This window comes from Aquarana catesbeiana, linkage group LG11 (genome assembly GCF_042186555.1).
Source record: "Aquarana catesbeiana isolate 2022-GZ linkage group LG11, ASM4218655v1, whole genome shotgun sequence".
Taxonomy (NCBI): domain Eukaryota; kingdom Metazoa; phylum Chordata; class Amphibia; order Anura; family Ranidae; genus Aquarana; species Aquarana catesbeiana.
In genome coordinates this window covers 60,682,459-60,706,207 of record NC_133334.1, presented here as the reverse complement: position 1 = coordinate 60,706,207, position 23,749 = coordinate 60,682,459, and the positions used below count along the sequence as shown (strand labels likewise).

Genomic DNA, 23,749 nt, shown 5'->3' with positions numbered 1-23,749 from the left:
ATCATTGCCCACTATAGCCTTAGTAGCCGTCTTTTTCTGGGGGGTGCCCTCTCTTGTGACTCCCCCTAGAATACATTTTTATATGCTGTTCTCTGGTTACAGCAATAGTCTCTTACATATATAGAGGAGCGGCGAGGGGAGGACGATCATCACTATCTAGGTAGAATGTGGTGGAAGGTTGGTCGCCTTTTTTGTTTTTGCGGAAACATTGCCAAAGTAGTGATATCACCCCCCTTCATGAAATCTCTCCCTCCCACCTATAATTTACAGACACTCCCACTTTAATGCCGCGTACACACGAGCGGACTTTCCGACTGGACTGGTCCGACGGACCAAATCCAGCGGACAATTCGACTGTGTGTGGTCTGCTTCGGACTTCCCACAGACCGTTTCGGTCTGAAATCCGACGGACTTAGATTTGAAACTTGCTTCAAATCTTTACGTCGTAACTCCACCGGACTCAGTTCCTGACAGAAAGCCCGTTCGTCTGCATGCTGGTCCGACGCACCAGATACGACGCAAGGGCAGGGTACTATATCTCGCGCTCGCTGCAATAGGAAAAACAATTTTTCCTATTGCGGCGAGCGCGGGGCATACCAGGCCCTTAGGTCTGGTATGGATTTTAAGGAGAGCCCCCTACGCCGAAAAAACGGCGTTGGGTCCCCCCAAAATCTATACCAGGCCCCGATCCGAGCACGCAGCCCGGACGGTCAGGAAAGGGGGTGGGGACGAGCGAGTGTCCCCCCCCCTCCCCTCCTGAACCGTACCAGGCTCATAAGGGGGCCCCCAGATCCCGGCCCCCCACCCTATGTGAATGAGTAGGGGTACATCGTACCCCTACCCATTCACCTAGGGAAAAAGTAAGTGTCAATAACAAAAAACACACTACACAGGTTTTTGAAGTACATTATTAGACAGCTCCGGGGGTCTTCTTCCAACTTCGGGGGCCTTCTTCCGACTCCGGGGGTCCCTCCGGCTTCTTCTCCCGGTGTCCGGTTCTTCTCCGCTCTTTCCGGCCTCTTCTCCCGGTGTTCGATCTCTTCTCCCGGTATCCGGTTCTTCTGCCGGCTCCTCCGCTATCTTCTGCCACTCTTTTGCTAGCGGTGGTCCGGACTTCTGCATCGCCTTCTTCCCTCTTCTCTTCTCCGGCTGTAATGCCCTCTGAGTGCTCCGCTATGACTTATATAGGTGGTGACCCCACCCCCTTATGCCGTCACAGTCCCTGGGCATGCTGGGACTGTGACGGCATAAGGGAACGGGGTCAACGTTGAACGGACTTGTCCATGTGTGTGGGCAAGTCCATTCAATCGGAAAGTCTGCCGTAACTCTGTCGGAAGTCCGTCGGGAAGACCGGCGGACCTAGTCTGCCGGAAAGACCAGTCGTGTGTAGACAAGTCCATCCGTTCAGAAAGTCCGTCGGAAGTCCGTCGGAGTTTCTTATGTATAGAATCTGTTGGAGCTCGTCCTGGCCCCCTCCCTGTCCCCTCCGAGGCTGCATTCATGGCAATTGTGAGACTGCAGATGGGCACTGACCCTTATTTTGTGAAGGTGCATGTTATACACTGGTACATCCAAATAACACACCCAAGCTCATCTCTTCACCACACACAGTCACAAAGGCAGGAGAATTCTTGTTGGGCAGTGTATTAGTGCTCGGACGAACACACTTAGACCGAATTTTAATGGATCAAAGAATGTCAGGCAAAATGGTCGGCCCTCACGCATGTTCACTTATTCAAATCTGGCCCTCTTTGAAAAAAGTTTGGACACCCCTGGTCTAGGCCATCTTTATGTAGAACAACAATTTTTTTTTCAGATCCTCAGAGAGTTCTTTGCCATGAGGTACCATGTTGAACTTCCAGTGACCAGCATGAGAGAGTGAGAGTGATAACACCAAATTTAACACACCTACTCCCCATTCACACCTGAGACCTTATAACACTAACGAGTCACATGACATTGGGGAGGGAAAATGGCCAATTTGGACATTTTCACTTAGGGGTGTACTCACTTTTGTTGCCAGCGGTTTAGACATTAATGGCTGTGTTTTGTTATTTTGAGGGGACAGCAAATTGACACTGTTATACAAGCTGTACACTCACTACTTTACATTGTAGCAAAGTGTAATTTCTTCAGTGTTGTCACATGAAAAGATAGAAGAAAATATTTACAAAAAAAATGTGAGGGGTGTACTCACTTTTGTAAGATACTGTACATACTTACACACGATTATGATAAATGGCTGCTTTAGCAAACTAAATGCCCTTCAGTTTTTTGGGGTTTTTTTTAATTCTTTATTTATAAAGTATATTTCAAGGTTTGTACATGCAAATTAAAAAAAAAAAAAGAAGAAAATTAAAGAAAATCAGAAAGTCACAAAAAAAATATGGCAATACTTCAAAATGTACAGGAACAGTAAGTGCACTATATGTTCTCATTAGGAACTATAACCAAATGATGTCTCAGGACAGTCCTCATCTCAGATCCTTCAGGTCTGTGGCCTTTAGCTGTGTTGAGCACTATGATACCACCAGCCTGCAGACTTCCTGGATGACTCTACACGGTTTAAAGATTTTCCGCTTGCCAAATTTAGCACTTCTCCTCTGAGACGTCTTCACTATACGAGTATCAATGGCAGCATTTCAGGAAGGTGTATACACTGGAGGCACAGAAACCCAGAACAGGCCCAGCATTGTGTCCTATGAAGGGCTCTCTGACTTCTACCACAGATAGAGTTTCCTTACACTCTATACGTGCCGTCCATGAAATAAGTCCTGGACATTGCATCAGATCTCCATTCTCCGGACACGTGGCCCCACTTCTCTGTACTTTCACACTTACTGCTGTAGAGTTAGACCTCATTCATATTTGAACTTCTGCAATTCGATTTTCTAAAATACAGGAGAAGTCATCTGGGAAATGTGGACAACTTTTTTTTTTTGAAAAATCTTTTTTATTGAGTTTTCCATTTCATTCAAAACAAAACTAGCCCACGCAGGGGCCAAACATTATTTGCCCACGCAGGGGCAAGTCTCATGTCACAGTAGCATGCCTTAACATTGATACTATGTTCAACTTAATGCAAACAACTAAAACTACTACCCCAAGATGGGGAGAGGCTCCAGCTCAGGGGGGATCTGTGCTCAACTGGTGTTAGCATGATACTTAAATGAAAAATTATCTGGGTTCATTCACTGGAAATATAGTTTTAAGCTAGGTCTTTCTTACTGCTTCACTTGCTGTGGTGTCATCGTCTAGCCAACAATGTCCACTCTTTATCAAACTATTGTGGGCAACCCCTGTTCGAATAGGTGGCCCTGTATAAGGGTAAGCTGGCATTTATCAGGCTTTTCCAAAATCTAGGGGGGGATTGTTTCCAGGTCATTGTGATGGCTTTACAAACGTAATACAGTAGTAAGGATATAAGTATTTTTCGCGCTCTAATCACTGGTGTTTGTTCAACCAACCCCAGCAGACAGTATTTAGGATCATAAGGAACGTAGGTCTTGGTGACCTTCACAATCACCTGAATAACCTCCTGTCAGTAATGCTGAATTGCTGGGCAGCTCCAAAAAAATGTGGAAAAACTCCCCAGGCTGGTGTGAGCAATGCCAACAACAGAGAGTATGCCGCCGGCATTCTATGGAGCCTGTGGGGTGTGTAGTGAGCTTGTACTGGACCAGTTTATCTCTTGCTGAAACTAGATGGGAGAAGGGAAAGTCCCAAATCTCCCTCCAGTCGTCATCATCCAGTTCTGGGATGTCCCCCACCCATTTCCTGCAGAGGGAGGACAATTCGGGACTGGCAGCAACAAGCAGGGACCCATAGAGCTGGGACGTGGGTTTCTCCAAGTCCTTCACCCGAAGGGTAGATTTAGGCTCTGAGTATGATAACTCAACTGGCTGGCCCAGGAACTGACACCTATAGGCATGCGCAATCTGAAGGTACCTAAAATGTGCATTTGTGGGTAAATTAAATTTGGTGCGTAAAATGTGAAAAGGGGTCAGCTCTTTATTTGTGATAATGTGTTCCAGTTTTACTATTTTATATTTAGCCCAGGCCTGCAGATCCGGTATGGTGTTGAACTGCGAAAGGTTAGGGTTCAGCCAGAGTGGGGTGTGAGGAGACCAGGAGTTCGGTTGGGGCGCCCTCAGAGCTTCACTCACCTTCCATGCTTGTATGGTGGTACGCATGGAAGGAGTAAGGTGATGTGGGGTTTTAGTTCCCCTGAACAACAGCCCCTGCAAGGCCTCAATAGGTGGACAACTTTTTAGTCCTCTTGCACACTGCCGCTTGAAAAAGCTCAGTACAGCTTTTCTTTTTTTTTTTTTTACTGAGCTAAAATACAGCCCATTAATTGTAATGTGCCTATGCACACAGGCACGTAAACAAGCGCCGTGCATTCTTTTCTTCAGTAAAATAAATAAATAAAATTATATATATTATACACACACACACACACACACACACATATATCTGCATTCTTGGTCAGTAATTTACGGCTCATGCATACAAATGTGCGCAAATAGCCATTTATATATTGTACAGAACGAGAACGGGAGAATACGTTTTTGCGCATTTGCGCGAAAATACATAAAAAGAAAACGTCTGAAAAGTAGATGCTCAAACAGGAGTATCATGTGCAAGAGGCCTTAAAACGTTAATAAGAATAGGACAGTTTGTATGAAAGCGGAACTACACGGCATCTGGTTAGCATTAGCTAACCAAAAATGCTATTTAATTCATTTTTAATATTTAAAGCAAGCTCCCCCATCCAACCATGACTCCATGCTTTATTTTGCTCAGAAGTCACTTTGAAAACATCTCCCCTAGCATGCGCAAGCGTGTCTGTTGCCATGACGATGCATTTCGCTCGCATGGCTCCAGTGTGGTAACGTTTGCAGACACTGCACTACTTTTACCTTCTTGTATTATGGATAATACACCAAAGTGCTTTTAACTTTCACTTTTCATTGGCTCTGGACTAATCTTAGTTCCCACATCCCATTCATTTGAGCTACTGAGCGCTGCTTGACTTTTTGTCTTCCGGTATTCAGCATTCATTTTACTGTGATCTGACAGCTGCACAGTTTAGCTCTGCCCACATCACTATGGAACGCTGCCCCTTTTTCTCCCCTCCCCCACACAATCACAAACGATTTGGATCCACAGCTCTCAGCGCCTGGAACTTAATGTTGTTATAGGAACTTTTAAGTAATGAAGTCTAACCCTTTATTATACCTCCCTACATATCCCTTTATGAAGCAGCTGAGGGAGAGTGGAGGGAAAACTATAGAACAGGGGTGTCAACTCAATTTCATCACTGGCCGCATCAGCAGTATGGTTGCCAATGCCATCAAAGGGCCAGTTGCATCTGGGTTGCGCAACATTGCAGAGTGCAGGGTTCAGGAGTGCATTACGTAGAGAGTGCAGAGTTTAGGGGCACGCTACTTATAGAATGCAGGTTTCAGGGGTACGCTGCATACAGAGTGCAGAGTTCAGGGGTGCGCTATGTGTGGTTCAGGGGTGCGCTACGTACAGAGTGCAGGGTGCAGGGTTCAGGGGTGTGCTACGTACAGAGTGCAGAGTTCAGGGGTTTCATTATGTAGACGGTGCAGAGTTTAGGGGTGCGCTACATATAGAATGCAGGGTTCAAGGGTACGCTGCATACAGATTGCGGGGTTCAGGAGTGCGTTACATACAAAGTACAGAGTTCAGGGGTGTGCTGTGTACAAAGTGCATAGTTTAGGGGTGAACTACGTACAGAGTTCAGCGGTGTGCTACGTACAGAGTGCAGGGTTCAGGGGTGCGCTATGTACAGAGTGCAGGGTTGCGCTATGTATAGAGTGCAGAGTTTAGGGGTGTGCTGTGTACAGAGTGCAGGGTGTGCAACCCCACCAAAATTTCCTCCCATCATTCTCTCCTACCTTGCCCAGCTCTACTGCCTTGCTGTGCAGCATTTGACCATTCTGGAAGAATGGTCAAACATTCCCATAGACACACTCCTAAACCTTGTAGACGGCCTTCCCAGAAGTGTTGAAGCTGTTAAAGCTGCAAAGGGTGGGCCAACTCAATATTGAACCCTACGGACTAAGACTGGGAAGCCATTCAATTTCATGAGCGTGTAAAGGAAGGTGTCCCAATACTTTTGGTAATATAGTGTATGTGCGTTCGTCCACTTTGTGTAAAAATGAAGTAATGCACACCACTGCTGCAATGAATTAAGTACATTGAAGTGTTCCTCTGTCATTCTGAGGAAAAAAAAGGTAGCAATTGCAATACATTATAACAACGCATTTCACTTCTTTCTACATAACGCATGCATTATATGGAGCTAACACACGGGGGATGGTGTGAATGGGCCCTAACTGAAATTTCGGCTGAGCTGAGCTTGCAGTCTTCTGCCATCATCTGTAGTTCTAGTGGAGGGGAGAGTGGATCGGACCCATTCACCTAACCACCCTTTGAGGTCTATGTCCATTCCTCAGACATGTCCCCGCTCACCACTCCGGTCATCTAACAGATAATTATCCTGTACAGATCATGCCTCTGCCTTAAGTTTTTATAGACTTGTTATACTTTTCAGGTTTTTAATTAGCAAGAAGATCAGCACACAGATTAGTTACTTTATTAACACAGATACCATAGAACCCCGCCGTTCACCATACCCTTCTGTTCATGATCATGTTGCTTGCCATTATTGTCAAAACGTAAAGCAGAGCTAAAGCTGGCTATACATAGATCCAAATTCGTCTGGTTCAGCAAGGACCGGCCCGAGATTTGACCCCTCTATCGGCAGGCTGATTGTACCCAAGTCGATCCATCAATCAACTTGGGTACAACCAGCCTGTTGGATTTTTTAGATGCGATTACTACCAGCAGCTATAGCCGCTAGCAGTGATCATTGTGCTCTGCCAGCTGGGAAGGCTTCATGCAGAATAAAATAGCGCTGTGGGAGGGATTCCCCATCAACACTGACTGCCTGTGGGCTGCTTAAAAAGTAAAAACTTTTGGATTAAGTACAGCAGGCCAAAGACTGTGCAAATTTCTTTCCTGCAGCCACGGGTTGCAGGAAAGAAATTAGCACAATTCCTCTACCAACGTGGACAGTGCTGACAGGGGAATCCCTCCTGCCGGGCCAGTGTCGTCTCTGGGCGGGGGGAAGCCGCCCCCACCGGGAAAAGACAGTAATTATTGCTAACGGCTATCGCAGCCACTTACGATAATCGGGAGAGAATCTGTCAGACTGGCTGTACCCAAGTGGCTTGATCGATCAACTTGGTACATTCAGCCTGCCCATCAATGGTTCGCATCATCTGCTGAGCCAGCTGAGATTCGAACCGTGTATAAACCCTGTCCGTTTTTGGTTTTTTTTTGCCCATCTGTGTCCCCACTGGGATGTTTTCCCTTTGCTTCCTGTCCATAGCCAAAACAGGAAGTGAGAAGAGATCCCTGGTTATCACCAGAGCTAGTGTCCCCACTGGAAGATCTCACCTCTATTTTTGCTTTGGTGACAACTCAAACTTTTGGATTGGAACTTTGGGAGAGTGAATCTCTCTAATGGGGACACAGATAGCAATAAAAAACTGACAGAGGTTCGAATCTCTCAACACTATCTACAAAAAAAAAAAAAGAAAAAAAGAAATAACAGTTTTGTCTTTAAAGAACATCTAAAGTGAAAATGTTTCATTATTTTGGATAGGGTTGGGAAGATCAGCTCTCCGTCTGTCCTTGTGACCACAGATACCTGGGCTAGAAGTGAGGGAAAAACTAAAGCTGGACATACATGAGTCTGTTTTTTCAATCAGTCAGCGGGCGGATCAAAATAATTAACAGATTCCCCCATTGACACAATCGAGGTGGATGGAGGAATCTTCTCCACTGTGTTGTATTCTGAAAGCGAGGACTTTTCTACTGTCAGAATACACCGATCAGTTCTGCAGCAGATCGGCCGCAGCGCTGATCAAAACAAAAATTTTCCAACAAGCCCATTCGCGAAAACTTGATTAGAACAAGAATGGTCATTAATGGATTGAAATTTGGCTGATGCCTACTGAACCGGCATAAATTTGATCCATCTAAGTTGGCACCACAACAGAATTAGAGGCGGAATCTTCCAGCAGCAACCAAGAAGAGATTTCCCTTGTGCCCCGTTCACATCCAGCAACGCTCCGGTGTCAAATTTGTCACTTTTTTTTCCTGCGTTTTTGGAGCAGCATCAGTCATCTGAATGGGCTGTGCTTTGCTGCAAAAAACTTGCAAAAGTAGCACCTATAATTTTTTTTGGAGATGACATTGACGTGTTTTTAAATTTTTTGCCACATTTTTTGGAATTTTGTTGTGCGACAAAATATCCACTTTCTTTAATGTGTTTGGGGTGACATTAAGAATTATGCCACCCAAACGCACGTTTTGCCACGATTTTAGCACCATTCCAATGCGCTGAAGTGTGAACGAGGCCATACTCTGGACACGGATTAAGAGTAGTCCTAAAAGCTGAAGGCTTTTCACTTTCTGTGTTCAGCAGCCGCCGCATGACTTACCTGAGCCCCATCTCAATCCAGCGATGTGCATGAGAGCCATGGCTCTCCCACGTCTCTTCCTTCTCATTGGCTGAGGCAGCAGCAAGAGCCATTGGCTTCCACTACTGTCAATCTCAGCTAGTGAGCCAATGAGGAGAGAGCAGGGCAGAGCTGTGCTCCGTGTGTGATTAGACACACAGTTGATTTACTAAAGGCAAATAGACTGCACTTTGCAAAGTGCATTTGCACTCTGCAAGAGCAGTTGCTCCAGAGCTTGGTAAATGAGCAGAAGCTCTGCTGACTTACATCATCCAAACATATGCAAGAAATTTTTTTTTTTCTTTTCATTTTCCTTGCATGTGATTGGGTATTCTTTTACCTCATTTACTAAGCTCTGGAGAAACTGGCGTCACAGAGGGCAACTGCAACTTTGCAAAGTGCACAGCCTATTTGCCTTTAGTAATTCAAGCGCTGGCGAGGGACCTGAGAAGAGGAGGGGCTGCTCTGTGCAAAACCCTTGCATAGAGGAGGTAACTATAACGTGTTTGTTATATATATAAAAAAAAAAAAAAAAAAACACAAAAAAAACCGCAATAAGCATATATTGATTGGTTTGCGCAACTGTATACAAAATAGGAGGATAGATTTATGGCATTTTTAATATTATTATTATTTTTTTTACTAGTAATGGCAGTGGTCTGCGTCTTTTTAGCAGGACTACGACATTGTGGCAGACAGATCAGATACTTTTTTGGGACCAGTGACACTTACAGCGATCAGTGCTATAAAAATGCACTGATTACTGTATAAATGACACTGGCAGGGAAGGGGTTAACACTAATGGTGATCAAGGGGTTAAATGTTCCCTGTTTCTAACTGTGGAGGGAGGGGACTGACTGGGGAGTACAGAGAGATCGCTGTTCTTAATCACTAGGAACAGATGATCACTCTGTAACTCCCCTGTCAGAACGGGGATCTATTTGTTTACATTGAAAGATCCCCGTTCTGGCTCTCTGTGGAGTGATCGCGGGTGGCCGGTGCACGCCTGCTATAAGCTGTAAAACGGACCGACGTACAGCTACGACGATTCGCGGGAACGAGCCGACCTGCCACAGTAGAATGATGGCGGCTGGTCGGCTAGTGGTTAAATAAGGACATATGTGTTCCAGTGCATTTTTGGTGCGTTTAGGTGCATTCCAGCAAGTTTTTTATGCTTTTTACAGCGTTCCAGTGCAGGAAAAATGCAGAATGTTCAACTTTTTTTTTCTGGAACTTTAACTGCAAGCACTGGTGTGAACTATGCCATTAAAAAAAAACATATAACCTACTTTCTATGCATTTTTGATGCAGAAATAAAACGCACTGGACTGCATGTGGTGTGAACTGGCTCCCTCATTTGAAACATTCAATTTTGGAGTGAGCAGACTGTCCCAAATGAAACCCACACTCATGGTTAGGAAATTGTTCACTCAAGAAAAACTTTCCTTCTCCTCTGAATTCACTGCAATCGAAAACGAACGTCGCTAAGGCACCATTCACACACGCAAGTTCCCGCTCGCGATTTTATGTGGCCAATTTTCATGCGATTCCACGTGTCACCCATAGGGGCAGCTCATTCACTTCAATGGGCTGATCTATGCGTGTTTGTAGCCCAAAAGAAGCTCCTGCTCCTTTTTTTGGGCGACAAGCTTCATGTGCTTTTTTAAAAAGGTATATTTTGCCACAAGTTTTTGTCTTAGCGGCAAAAATCGCACCATGTTTGCGGTGCCATTTAGAGTGAATGGCCCCCAAACAAGCATTGCACGTTTTGCAGCTATTGGGAATTGTGGGCAGAAAGATGCAGATTCTGCCCGCGATTCCACATAACCAAGTGTGAATGAGGCCTCACTTGTAGAAAATCAAATGTTCTATAACTGAAATTCCTCTAGTAGTGTATGGCTAGAAGTTGACTGTACTTTGTCAGAAATGTTTTGTTTTAGGATCGTTCATCTGATATCTAATCAATCGTGGGGCCCACCTGACATTTCATTTGGAGCGCAGTGATGAAAAAATGGGGGCCAATTCACACCAGAACACGATGTCAGAAAGGAGCGTTCTCTGCCCATTTCCTGCATTCAAAACGCACAGCGTTTGCGATCTGCTGCACATTGTTAACCACTTTAGGTTTGCCCCAAAGCAGTTTTACTGCTACAGGACAGAACTTGTGCACCAGATTGTGTGTGTGTATATATATATATATATATATATATATATATATATATATTATATATATATATATATATATATATATATATATATATATATATATATATATATATATATATATATATACACGTGATCTGATACTTCCCAGTAGGGGGCGCCGGCTGCAGGGTAATCGATGTCCTCCAGCATCACGCAGAGAGACAGAACTGTGATCTGCCTATATAAACAAGGCAGATCGCCGTTCTGACAGGAAGGAAGGGATGGAGTTTGTGTCCCTGCAAAGCAGAGAATAAATTCCATTTCTTCCCCTGGTAAAAGCACCTAACACAGTGTAGAAAAACACCAGCTAGGCACACAATTAACCCTTTGATCGCCCCTGATGTTAACCCCTTCCCAGCCAGTGTCAATAGTTCAGTGAAAGTGCATATTTTTAGCACTGATCACTGTATTAGTGTCACTGGTCCCCAAAAAGTGTCAGTTAGTGTCAGAATGTCCGCCGCAATATTGTAGTCCTGTAGCAGAATACATATTGGCCTAAATTTATGAAGAAATTCGATTTTTTCTATTTTTTTTATTGGATAGGATTTATACAGTTGTGCTCATAAGTTTACATCCCCTGGCAAATACCACCAAAAAAAAGCTCTATTTGTGGGGAAAAAAAATGACATACATTTTATTTGGGTACAGCGGTGCACGACCGCGCAATTGTCAGTTAAAGTAACGCAGTGCCGTATTGCAAAACATGGCCTGGTCATAAAGCTTCCGGAGGTCAAGTGGTTAATGGCACCCAAAACGGAGATCACAAATGAACTGCGTTCACAAGCACCAGATCAATTGATACCGCAGTATCATGTAATTTGGTGCGGCGCATTTTTCAAAAGTAATTCATGCACTTTTTGTGCGTTCCACTGCGATTTGCAGCCCATTCAAATAAATGGGCTGCCAAATCGCACAGGAAGGTGGACCTTAGACCCAATGTCTGTTGGGAAATTTACTAGTCTATGACCAGCTTTATGCTCATCTTACCCTGTGAGATTTCTGACTTTACTTGTCAAAATCTTCCCTGCCGACCCTCCTACGTGCTCGGGAATCTCCATTCAGTCCTATGAAGAGCTCACATCCCAATTCTCCATAGGATTAAATGGGGCTTGTGTGACACCAAGAAAACCATGGAGCTGAGATCAGGAAAGGTAAGTACCGGGCCTCCTTCACACCTGAGCTGAGCGTCTTTGGTCTATTTTTGTACAGACATTTTTTTTTGCATATTCAAGCTTGAACATTTTTTATTTTTTAGCCAATCAAAATTTTGTTACTAGGCAGGAAAACATGCATTTTTTTAGGCGTTGCTAATAAAGTCAAATGGGGTGAAAACGCACAACGTAGTTTGGTATTTTCTGACCGACATGCTTTTTTTCCAGCTTAGTGACTCAACCTACCAAAGCCACCGGATCAGCATGACAGCCAGGAAAGTAGCATTGTACGAAGGAGAAGACAGCCAATGTATTCCCAATATTCCTCCCAGCTCAGGATCCCATGAAAACGTGGATACCGGCAGGAGATTAGTCACTGTCTATTTCCATGAATGAGATTCATCATTACAGTCCCTCTCCTCCTACTGTGTGTATAGCAGAGCGGAGGAACCCCCGCCATACATTCCTTTACCTCCTATCAGATCGGGGGAAGGGCCCCTCCATACAGTACACAGCATTCCTTCTATCGCATTCCAATCAGAGCCATACATTGTTACATCTCTAATCAATACACAGGGACTGGGGGGATTCACTGTACATGGACCTGATTGGGACTGCAAATCAGGACAGGGACTGGGAAGGCAAAATTGGAAGAGATAGGGAATAGGAATGGGAGGGGGACAGTGACAGGGAATAGGACTGAGTTAGGGACTGGGAAAGGGATAGGGAACAGTGACATGGACTGGGAAAGGGACAAGGACTAGGAATGAAACTGGGAGAGGGACAAAGAACAGAACAGTGGCAAGGACTGGTACAAGAAAGGGAGAGGGACTGGTAACGGGACAGAGAACGGTACTGGGAAAGGGACAAGGACTGGGAATGAAACTGAGAAAAGGGACAAGAACTGGGAATGGAACTGGGAAAGAGACAAGAACTGGGAATGGAACAAGGACTGGGAATGGAACAAGGACTGGGAAAAGCGCCTGTTACTGGGAAAGGAATGGAACAGTGACAGGGACTGGGAATGGTACTAGGAAAGGGACTGCTACTGGCAAAGGGACAAGAACTGGTACTAGAACTGGGAAAGAGATGGGGACTGGGAATGGTACAGGGAAAAGGATGAGGACTGGGAATGGTGCAGGTACTGGGAAAAGGACAGGGAACAAGTCTGGGTACTGTAAAAGAACCTAGCACTGGAATTGGGAAAAAGAGAGAGTCTGGTACAGGGACAGGGAATAATACTGGAAAAGGGTCAAGAACTGGGAATGGAACTGGGAAAAGGACAGGGAATGGTACTGGGAAAAGGGTCTTGTACTGGAATTGGGAAAAGGGGAGAGTCGGGTACTGGGAAAAGGACTGGGAACGGTACAGGGAAAGAGACAAGGGCTGGCACTAGAACTGGGAAAATGACAGATACTGGGACTAGGAAAAGGAGAGGGAATGGTACTGGGAAAGGGAATGGAACAGGGACTGGGAATGGTACTAGGAAAGGGACTGGTATTGGGAACGAGACAGGGAACAGTACAGTGGCACAGACTGGGAAAGGAACATGGACTGGTACTGGGACACAAAACAGTACTGGGAAAGAGACAGGGAATGGTACTGGTAAAAGGGCCTGGCACTGGAACTGGGAAAAGGAGTGGGACTGGGAATGGTATTGGAAAAGGGTCTTTGTACTGGAATTGGGAAAAGGAGTGAGTCGGTACTGGGAAAAGGACTGGGAAAGAAACAAGGGCTGGCACTAGAACTGGGAAAGAGATAGGGACTGAGAAAGGGACAGGAAAAAGGAAAATAACTGGGAATGGCACAAGTACTATGAAAAGGACAGGGAACGGGAGAGACTGGGAATGACACTGGGAAAGAGACAAAGACCGGTACTGGGAAAAGGATGAGGATTGGGAATGGCACTGGGAAAGAGTCTTGTACTGGAATTGGGAAAAGGAGAAAGTCAGGTACTGGAAAATGGAGAAGAACTGGTACTAGAACTGTGAAAATGACAGATACTGGGAAAGGGAGAGGGAATGGTACTAGGAAAGGGACTGGTACTGGGAAAGGGACAAGAACTGGTACTAGAACTGGGAAAAGGGACAGGTTTACAGTACAGTGGCATGGACTGGAACTAGGACAGAAAACGGTACTGGGAAAGGGACAGATAGTGGTACTGGGAAAAGGGGCCTGGCACTGGAACTGGGAAAACGATGAGGACTGGGAATGGTATTGGAAAAGGGTCTTGTACTGGAATTGGGAAAAGAAGAGGGTCGGGTACTGGGAAAAGGACTGAGAACGGTACAAGGACTGGCATTAGAACTGGGAAAAAGATGGGGACTGGGAATGATACTGGGAAAGTGAAAAGAATGAGGACTAGGAATGGCCCAAGTACTGGAAAAAGGACAGGGAATGGGAGAGACTGGGAATGTCACTAGGAAAGAGAGATAAGGATTGGTACTGGGAAAAGGATGAGGAATGGTACTGGGAAATGGAATGGAACAGTGAAAGGGACTGGGAATGGTACTAGGAAAGGGACAAGAACTGGTACTAGAACTAGGAATGGCACTGGGGAGGGGACAGGGAACAATACAGTGGCATTGACTGGTACTGGGACAGAAAACAGTACTGGGAAAGGGACAGGGATTGCTACTGGGAAAAAGAGAGGCACTGGGAATGGTACTGGAAAATGGAGAAGAACTGGTACTAGAACTGGGAAAGGGACAGGGAAAAGAATGAGGAATGGCCCAAGTACTGGGAAAAGGAGAGGGAATGGGAATGACACTAGGAAAGAGACAAGGACTGGTACTGGGAATGGGGGAAGGAGAGAGCCGGGTACTGGGAACTGTACTGGGGAGGAGGGTGCTGGGAAAAGGATGAGGACTGGGAAAGGGAATTATACAGAGACCCCCCAATCCCGGACTGCAGATACGGATGGCCCTTCCTCCTGTATATGATAAGTGACCCCCCCCCATGTAATTCTCTCCTGTATGTGATAAGTGACCCCCCCATGTAATGCTCTCCTGTATGTGTTTAGTGATCCCCCCATGTAATGCTCTCCTGTATATGATAAGTGACCCCCCCCCATGTAATTCTCTCCTGTATGTGATTAGTGACCCCCCCCCCCATGTAATGCTCTCCTGTATGTGATTAGTGACCCCCCCCCCATGTAATGCTCTCCTGTATATGATTAGTGACCCCCCCATGTAATTCTCTCCTGTATGTGATAAGTGACCCCCCCATGTAATTCTCTCCTGTATGTGATAAGTGACCCCCCCATGTAATTCTCTCCTGTATGTGATTAGTGACCCCCCCATGTAATTCTCTCCTGTATGTGATTAGTGACCCCCCCATGTAATTCTCTCCTGTATGTGATTAGTGACCCCCCCATGTAATTCTCTCCTGTATGTGATAAGTGACCCCCCCATGTAATTCTCTCCTGTATGTGATTAGTGACCCCCCCATGTAATTCTCTCCTGTATGTGATTAGTGACCCCCCCATGTAATTCTCTCCTGTATGTGATAAGTGACCCCCCCATGTAATGCTCTCCTGTATGTGATTAGTGACCCCCCCATGTAATTCTCTCCTGTATGTGATTAGTGACCCCCCCATGTAATTCTCTCCTGTATGTGATTAGTGACCCCCCCATGTATTGGTCTCCTGTATGTGATAAGTGACCCCCCCCCCCATGTAATTCTCTCCTGTATGTGATAAGTGACCCCCCCATGTAATTCTCTCCTGTATGTAATTAGTGACCCCCCATGTAATGCTCTCCTGTATGTAATTAGTGACCCCCCCCCCATGTAATGCTCTCCTGTATATGATTAGTGACCCCCCATGTAATGCTCTCCTGTATGTAATTAGTGACCCCCCCCCATGTAATGCTCTCCTGTATATGATTAGTGACCCCCCATGTAATGCTCTCCTGTATATGATTAGTGACCCCCCCATGTAATGCTCTCCTGTATATGATTAGTGACCCCCCATGTAATGCTCTCCTGTAGCCCCCATTGCTCCCCCTCACCTTGCTCTGCGCCCCTAGCGGTAGGGGTAGGAGTATTATGGGGAGGATGAAGGTGATGATGACGTCCTTCTGCTGCCAGACACAGTGCAGAGCGGAGCCGGCCATGTGAACACACAGCAATCCGGGGATCCAGACGGGCAGTGGGCGCCCCAGAGGTGGGATGTCCGGTCCTGGCATCGGGGAGGGCCGGGATCTCTTCTCCGATCACCTCACCATCCCTCCCCCACCTTCCGATGGGCCGCCGGCGGGTCCAATACACACAACCGGCTCTTCCACAAAGGAGTCCGGACTATGGGGGGAGGGGGCACCGAGACACGTCACCGGAGGAGCCACCAACCAGGAGGGGAGATCACCCTCCATACATGGGGGGGAGGGGGGACTGTGAATGCGGCATTGTGAACTCATCACCCCGCCCCTCCCCCTCATCTCCTCCTCCTCATCTCTGATGCTGGACCAGTCATGTCTGGAGGATCCTCTGTCATCATTATCTATGGGAGATACTGAGCCCTCCGCTTCACTTCTTCATCCATCCCCCCCCCGACACCCCCCCCCCCCCCGACACCAACCCTCTCCCGACCAGGGGTGGACTGACAACCCATGGGGCCACCGGGCAATAGAAGATCATGGGGCCCCCTGTGTCCCCGCCTACACTCAAGCCTTACCTGGACAGGGGGGGGGGGAAGCACACTGGGAGGAGAGAACACAGGGGGACACTGGGGGGGGGGTACACTGGGGGGAGACACAGAGGAACACTGGGGGGGAGGGGGGGTACACTGGGGGAGACACAGAGGAACACTGGGGGGAGACACAGAGGAACACTGGGGGGAGACACTGGGGGGAGACACAGAGGAACACTGGGGGGAGACACAGAGGAACACTGGGGGGGGGAGGGGAGACACTGGGGGGAGACACAGAGGAACACTGGGGGGGGGAGACACTGGGAGGAGACACAGAGGAACACTGGGGGGAGACACAGAGGAACACTGGGGGGAGACACTGGGGGGAGACACAGAGGAACACTGGGGGGAGACACTGGGGGGAGACACAGAGGAACACTGGGGGGGGGAGGGGAGACACTGGGGGGAGACACAGAGGAACACTGGGGGGGGGAGACACTGGGAGGAGACACAGAGGAACACTGGGGGGGGAGACACTGGGGGGAGATACAGAGGAACACTGGGGGGGGTACACTGGGGGGAGACACAGAGGAACACTGGGGGGGGTACACTGGGGGGAGACACAGAGGAACACTGGGGGGAGACACAGAGGAACACTGGGGGGGGGGACACTGGGGGGAGACACAGAGGAACACTGAGGGGGAGACACTGGGGGGAGACACAGAGTAACACTGGGGAGAGCCACAGAGGAACACTGGGGGGGGGAAGACACTGGGGGGAGACACAGAGGAACACTGGGGGGGGAGACACAGAGGAACACTGGGGGGGGTACACTGGGGGGAGACACAGAGGAACACTGGGGGGGGTACACTGGGGGGAGACACAGAGGAACACTGGGGGGGGGGAGACACTGGGGGGAGACACAGAGGAACACTGGGGGGAGACACAGAGGAACAGGGGGGGGGAGACACTGGGGGGAGACACAGAGGAACACTGGGGGGGGACACTGGGGGGAGACACAGAGGAACACTGGGGGGGGGGAGACACTGGGGGGAGACACAGAGGAACACGGGGGGGGGACACTGGGGGGAGACACAGAGGAACACTAGGGGGGGTGCATTGGGGGGAGACACAGAGGAACACTGGAGGGGGAGACACTGGGGGGAGACACAGAGGAACACGGGGGGGGGAGAACACAGGGGGACACTGGGGGGGAGACACAGAGGAACACTGGGGGGGGGGGGACACTGGGGGGAGACACAGAGGAACACTGGGGGGGAAGGGGAGACACTGGGGGGAGACACAGAGGAACACTGGGGGGAGACACAGAGGAACACTGGGGGGGGGAGACACAGAGGAGCACTGGGGGGGGAGACACAGAGGAACACTGGGGGGGGAGACACAGAGGAACACTGGGGGGGGGTACACTGGGGGGAGACACAGAGGAACACTGGGGGGGGGGACACTGGGGGGAGACACAGAGGAACACTGGGGGGGGAGACACTGGGGGGAGACACAGAGGAACACTGGGTGGGGGGAGACACAGAGGAACACTGGGGGGGAGGGGGAGACACAGAGGAACACTGGGAGGGGGGAGACACTGGGGGGAGACACAGAGGAACACTGGGGGGAGACACAGAGGAACACTGGGGGGAGACACAGAGGAACACTGGGGGGGGGGAGACACAGAGGAACACGGGGGGGGACACTGGGGGGAGACACAGAGGAACACTGGGGGGGGGGGAGAACACAGGGGGACACTGGGGGGGAGACACAGAGGAACACTGGGGGGGGAGACACTGGGGGGAGACACAGAGGAACACTGGGGGGAGGGGGAGACACTGGTGGGGACACAGAGGAACACTGGGGGGAGACACAGAGGAACACTGGGGGGAGACACAGAGGAACACTGGGGGGGGGGGGGAGACACTGGGGGGAGACACAGAGGAACACTGGGGGGGTACACTGGGGGAGACACAGAGGAACACGGGGGGGTACACTGGGGGGAGACACAGAGGAACACTGGGGGGGGAGACACTGGGGGGAGACACAGAGGAACACTGGGGGGGGACACACTGGGGGGAGACACAGAGGAACACTGGGGGGGAGGGGGAGACACTGGGGGGAGACACAGAGGAACACTGGGGGGGAGACACAGAGAAACACTGGGGGGGTACACTGGGGGGAGACACAGAGGAACACGGGGGGGTACACTGGGGGGAGACACAGAGGAACACTGGGGGGGGACACTGGGGGGAGACACAGAAGAACACTGGGGGGGGACACTGGGGGGAGACACAGAGGAACACTGGGGGGGAGGGGGAGACACAGAGGAACACTGGGGGGGGGGACACTGGGGGGAGACACAGAGGAACACTGGGGGGAGACACAGAGGAACACTGGGGGGGGTACACTGGGGGGAGACACAGAGGAACACTGGGGGGGAGACACAGAGGAACACTGGGGGGGGAGACACTGGGGGGAGACACAGAGGAACAGGGGGGGGGGGAAACTGGGGGGAGACACAGAGGAACACTGGGGGGGTACACTGGGGGGAGACACAGAGGAACACTGGGGGGGGGAGACACAGAGGAACACGGGGGGGGAGACACAGAGGAACACTGGGGGGGGTACACTGGGGGGGGTACACTGGGGGGAGACACAGAGGAACACTGGGGGGGGGAGACACTGGGGGGGGGGGGAGACACAGAGGAACACTGGGGGGGGGGAGAACACAGGGGGACACTGGGGGGGAGACACAGAGGAACACTGGGGGGGACACTGGGGGGAGACACAGAGGAACACTGGGGGGGGGGAACACAGGGGGACACTGGGGGGGAGACACAGAGGAACACTGGGTGGGGGCACAGGGGCACACTGGGGGGGGACACAGAGGGACACTGGGGGGGGACACTGGGGGGAGGGGGACACTGGGGGGGAGACACAGAGGGACACTGGGGGGGGAGAACACAGGGGGACACTGGAGGGGAGACACTGGGGGGGAGACACAGAGGGACACTGGGGGGGGGGCACTGGAGGGGAGACACGGGGACACTGGGGGGGAGACACAGAGGGACACTGGGGGGGACACTGGGGGGGGAGACACAGGGGGACACTAGGGGGGGAGAGAACACAGGGGGATACTAGGGGGGAAAGAACACAGGGGGACAGTAGGGGGGGTACACTGGGGGGAGAGAACACAGGGGGACACTGGGGGGGAGAGCACACAGGGGGACACTGGGGAGGGGAGAGGACACTGGGGGGGAAGCACACAGGGGGACACTGAGGGGGGGAGAGCACACAGGGGGACCCTGGGGGTGGTGCACACGGGGACACTGGGGGGGACACTGGGGGGGGGGAGACACAGAGGGACACTGGGGGGGGAGACACAGAGGGACACTGGGGGGGGAGAACACAGGGGGACACTTGGGGGGAGACACAGGGGGACACTGGGGAGGAGAGAACACAGTGGGACACTGGGGGGAGAGAACACAGGGGGCACTGGGGGGGAGAGAACACAGGGGGACACTGGGGGGGGAGAGAACACAGGGGGACACTGGGGGGGAGAGAACACAGGGGGACACTGGGGGGGAGAGTACACGGGGGGCACAAGTGGGGGGAGAGAACACAGAGAGACACTGGGGGGGAGACACAGAGGGACACTGGGGGGGGGACACTGGAGGGGGGACACTGGGGGGGAGACACAGGGGAACACTGGGGGGGGGACACTGGAGGGGAGACACTGGGGGGGAGACACAGAGGGACACTGGGGGGGGGAGAACACAGGGGGACACTGGGGGGGGGACACTGGAGGGGAGACACAGGGGGACACTGGGGGGAGGGGCACACTGGAGGGGAGACACAGGGGGACACTGGGGGGAGACACAGAGGGACACTGGGGGGGACACTGGAGGGGAGACACGGGGACACTGGGGAGGGACACAGAGGGACACTGGGGGGGGAGGGACACGGGGGGGCACTGGGGGGGAGACACTAGGGGGGGAGAGAACACAGGGGGACACTAGGGGGGGAGAGATCACAGGGGGACAGTAGGGGGGTACACTGGGGGGGGGGAGAGCACAAAGGGGGACACTGGGGGGGAGAACACAGGGGGACACTGGGGGGAAGAGAACACAGGGGGACAGTAGGGGGGGTACACTGGGGGGGAGAGCACACAGGGGGACACTGGGGAGGGGAGAGGACACTGGGGGGGGAGCACACTAGGGGGTGCACACGGGGACACTGGGGGGGGGACACTGGAGGGGAGACACAGGGGGACACTGGGGGGGAGATACAGAGGGACACTGGGGGGGAGACACAGAGGGACACTGGGGGGGGAGGACACTGGGGGGGAGACACAGGGGGACACTGGGGGGGGAACACAGGGGGACACTGGGGAGGAGCGAACACAGGGGGACACTGGGGGGGAGAGAACACAGGGGGACACTGGGGGGGGAGAGAACACAGGGGGACACTGGGGGGGAGAGTACACGGGGGGCACAAGTGGGGGGGAGAGAACACAGGGGGACACTGGGGGGGAGAGAACAGAGGGGGACACTGGGGGGGGGGAGAACACAGGGAGACACTGGGGAGGAGAGAACACAGGGAGACACTGGGGGGAGAGAACACAGGGGAACAGTAGGGGGGAGCACACAGGGGGACACTGGGGGGGAGAGAACACAGGGTGACACTGGGGAGGGGAGAGAACACTGCGGGGAAGAGCACACAGGGGGACACCGGGGGGGAGCACACAGGGGGACACTGGGGGGGGGGGGAGAACACTGGGGGGAGCAAACAGGGGACTCTGGGGGGTGCACATGGGGACGCGGGGGGGACACTAGGGGGGGAGAGAACACAGGGGGACACTGGGGGGGGAGAGTACACGGGGCACTAGTGGGGGGAGAGAACACAGGGGGACACTGGGGGGGAGACACAGAGGGAAACTGGGGGGGGGGGGACACTGGGGGGGGACACTGGAGGGGAGATACAGGGGGACACTGGAAGGGGGACACTGGGGGGAGACACAGAGGGACACTGGGGGGGGGGACACTGGAGGGGAGACACGGGGACACTGGGGGGGAGAACACAGGGGGACACTGGGGGGAGGGGGACACAGGAGGACACTGGGGGGTAGACACAGAGGGACACTGGGGGGGACACTGGAGGGGGGACACTGGGGGGGGAACAGAGGGACACTGAGGGGGAGACACAGAGGGACACTGGGGGGGAAACACAGGGGGACACTGGAGGGGAGACACAGGGGGACACTGGGGGGGAGAGAACACAGGGGGACACTAGGGGGGGAGAGAACACAGGGGGACAGTAGGGGGGGTACACTGGGGGGGAGAGCACACAGGGGGACACGGGGGGGAGAGGACACTGGGGGGAGAGCACACAGGGGGACACTGGGGGGGAGACACAGGGGGACACTGGGGGGGGGGAGAACACTGGGGAGGAGAGAACACAGGGGGCACTGGAGGGGGGGCAGAGAACACAGAGTGACACTGGGGAGGAGAGAACACAGGGGGGGGAGAACACAGGGGGACACTGGGGGGGGGAGAACACAGGGGGACACTGGGGGAGGGGGAGAGTACACGGGGGGCACAAGTGGGGGGAGAGAACACAGGGGGCACTAGGGGGGGGAAAACAGGGAGACACTGGGGAGGAGAGAACACAGGGGGACAGTAGGGGGGAGCACACAGGGGGACACTGGGGGGGAGAGAACACAGGGTGACACTTGGGAGGGGAGAGAACACTGGGGGGGAGAGCACACAGGGGGACACTGGGGGGGAGCACACAGGGGGACACTGGGGGGGGGGACACTGGGGGAGCAAACGCGGGACACTGGGGGGTGCACACGGGGACACTGGGGGGGGACACTAGGGGGGGAGAGAACACGGGGACACTGGGGGGGAGAGTACACGGGGGCACTAGTGGGGGGAGAGAACACAGGGGGACACTGGGGGGGAGAGAACACAGGGGGACACGGGGGGAGAACAGAGGGAGACACTGGGGAGGAGAGAACACAGGGAGACACTGGGGGGGAGAGAACACAGGGGGACAGTAGGGGGGGACACTGGGGGGGAGAGAACACAGGGGGACACTGGGGGGGAGAGAACACGGGGACACTGGGGGGGAGAGTACACGGGGGCACTAGTGGGGGGAGAGAACACAGGGGGACACTGGGGGGGAGAGAACACAGGGGGACACGGGGGGAGAACAGAGGGAGACACTGGGGAGGAGAGAACACAGGGAGACACTGGGGGGGAGAGAACACAGGGGGACAGTAGGGGGGGACACTGGGGGGGAGAGAACACAGGGGGACACTGGGGGGGAGAGAACACAGGGGGACACTGGGGAGGAGAGAACACAGGGAGACACTGGGGGAGAGAGAACACGGGGACAGTAGGGGGGCACACAGGGGGACACCTGGGGGGGCACACAGGGGGACACTGGGGGTGGAGGGAAGAGAACACTGGGGGGGAGCACACAGGGGGACACTGGAGGGGAGAGCACACAGGGGGACACTGGGGGGGGGGGGGAACACGGGGACACTGGGGATGAGAGAACACAGGGAGACACTGGGGGGGAGAGAACACAGGGGGACAGTAGGGGAGGAACACAGGGGGACACTGGGGGGGGGTAGTGAACACAGGAGGACACTGGGGAGGGGACAGAACACAGGGGGACACTGGGGGGGGAGCACACAGGGGGACACTGGGGGGGGGGGAGAGAACACAGAGGGACACTGGGGGGAAGAGGACACGGGGAGGCAGAGCACACGGGGGAAACTGGGGGGGAGAGAACACAGGGGGACACTGGGGGGAGAGCACACGGGGGACACTATGGGGGGGGATAATACTGGGGGGAGAGAACACAGGGGGACACTGGGGGGGAGCACATGGGGGACACTGGGGGGGAGAGAGGGAGCACACAGGGGGACACTGGAGGGAGAGCACACAGGGGGACATTGGAGGGAGCACACAGGGGGACATTGGAGGGAACACACGGGGACACTGGAGGGAGAGCACGCAGGGGAACATTGGAGGGAGAGCACACAGGGGGACATTGGAGGGAGCATACAGGGGGACATTGGAGGGAGCATACAGGGGGACATTGGAGGGAGCACACAGGGGGACACTGGAGGGAGCACGCAGGGGGACACTGGAGGGAGCACGCAGGGGGACATTGGAGGGAGCACGCAG

At 52.4% G+C, this 23,749-nt stretch overlaps 1 protein-coding gene across 1 annotated transcript in view; it reads right to left on the bottom strand.

The window, feature by feature from the left end:
- The window catches only part of LOC141112067 (solute carrier family 13 member 1-like), a 74,820-nt gene extending 58,515 nt beyond the window's left edge, over window positions 1–16,305 (bottom strand). The window contains exon 1 of the mRNA XM_073604478.1: window positions 15,928–16,305. Within this exon, the coding sequence (XP_073460579.1) occupies window positions 15,928–16,104 (177 nt within the window). The 5' untranslated portion in view covers window positions 16,105–16,305. The remainder of the gene's footprint in view (window positions 1–15,927) is intronic.
- Window positions 16,306–23,749: the final 7,444 nt, after the last annotated feature.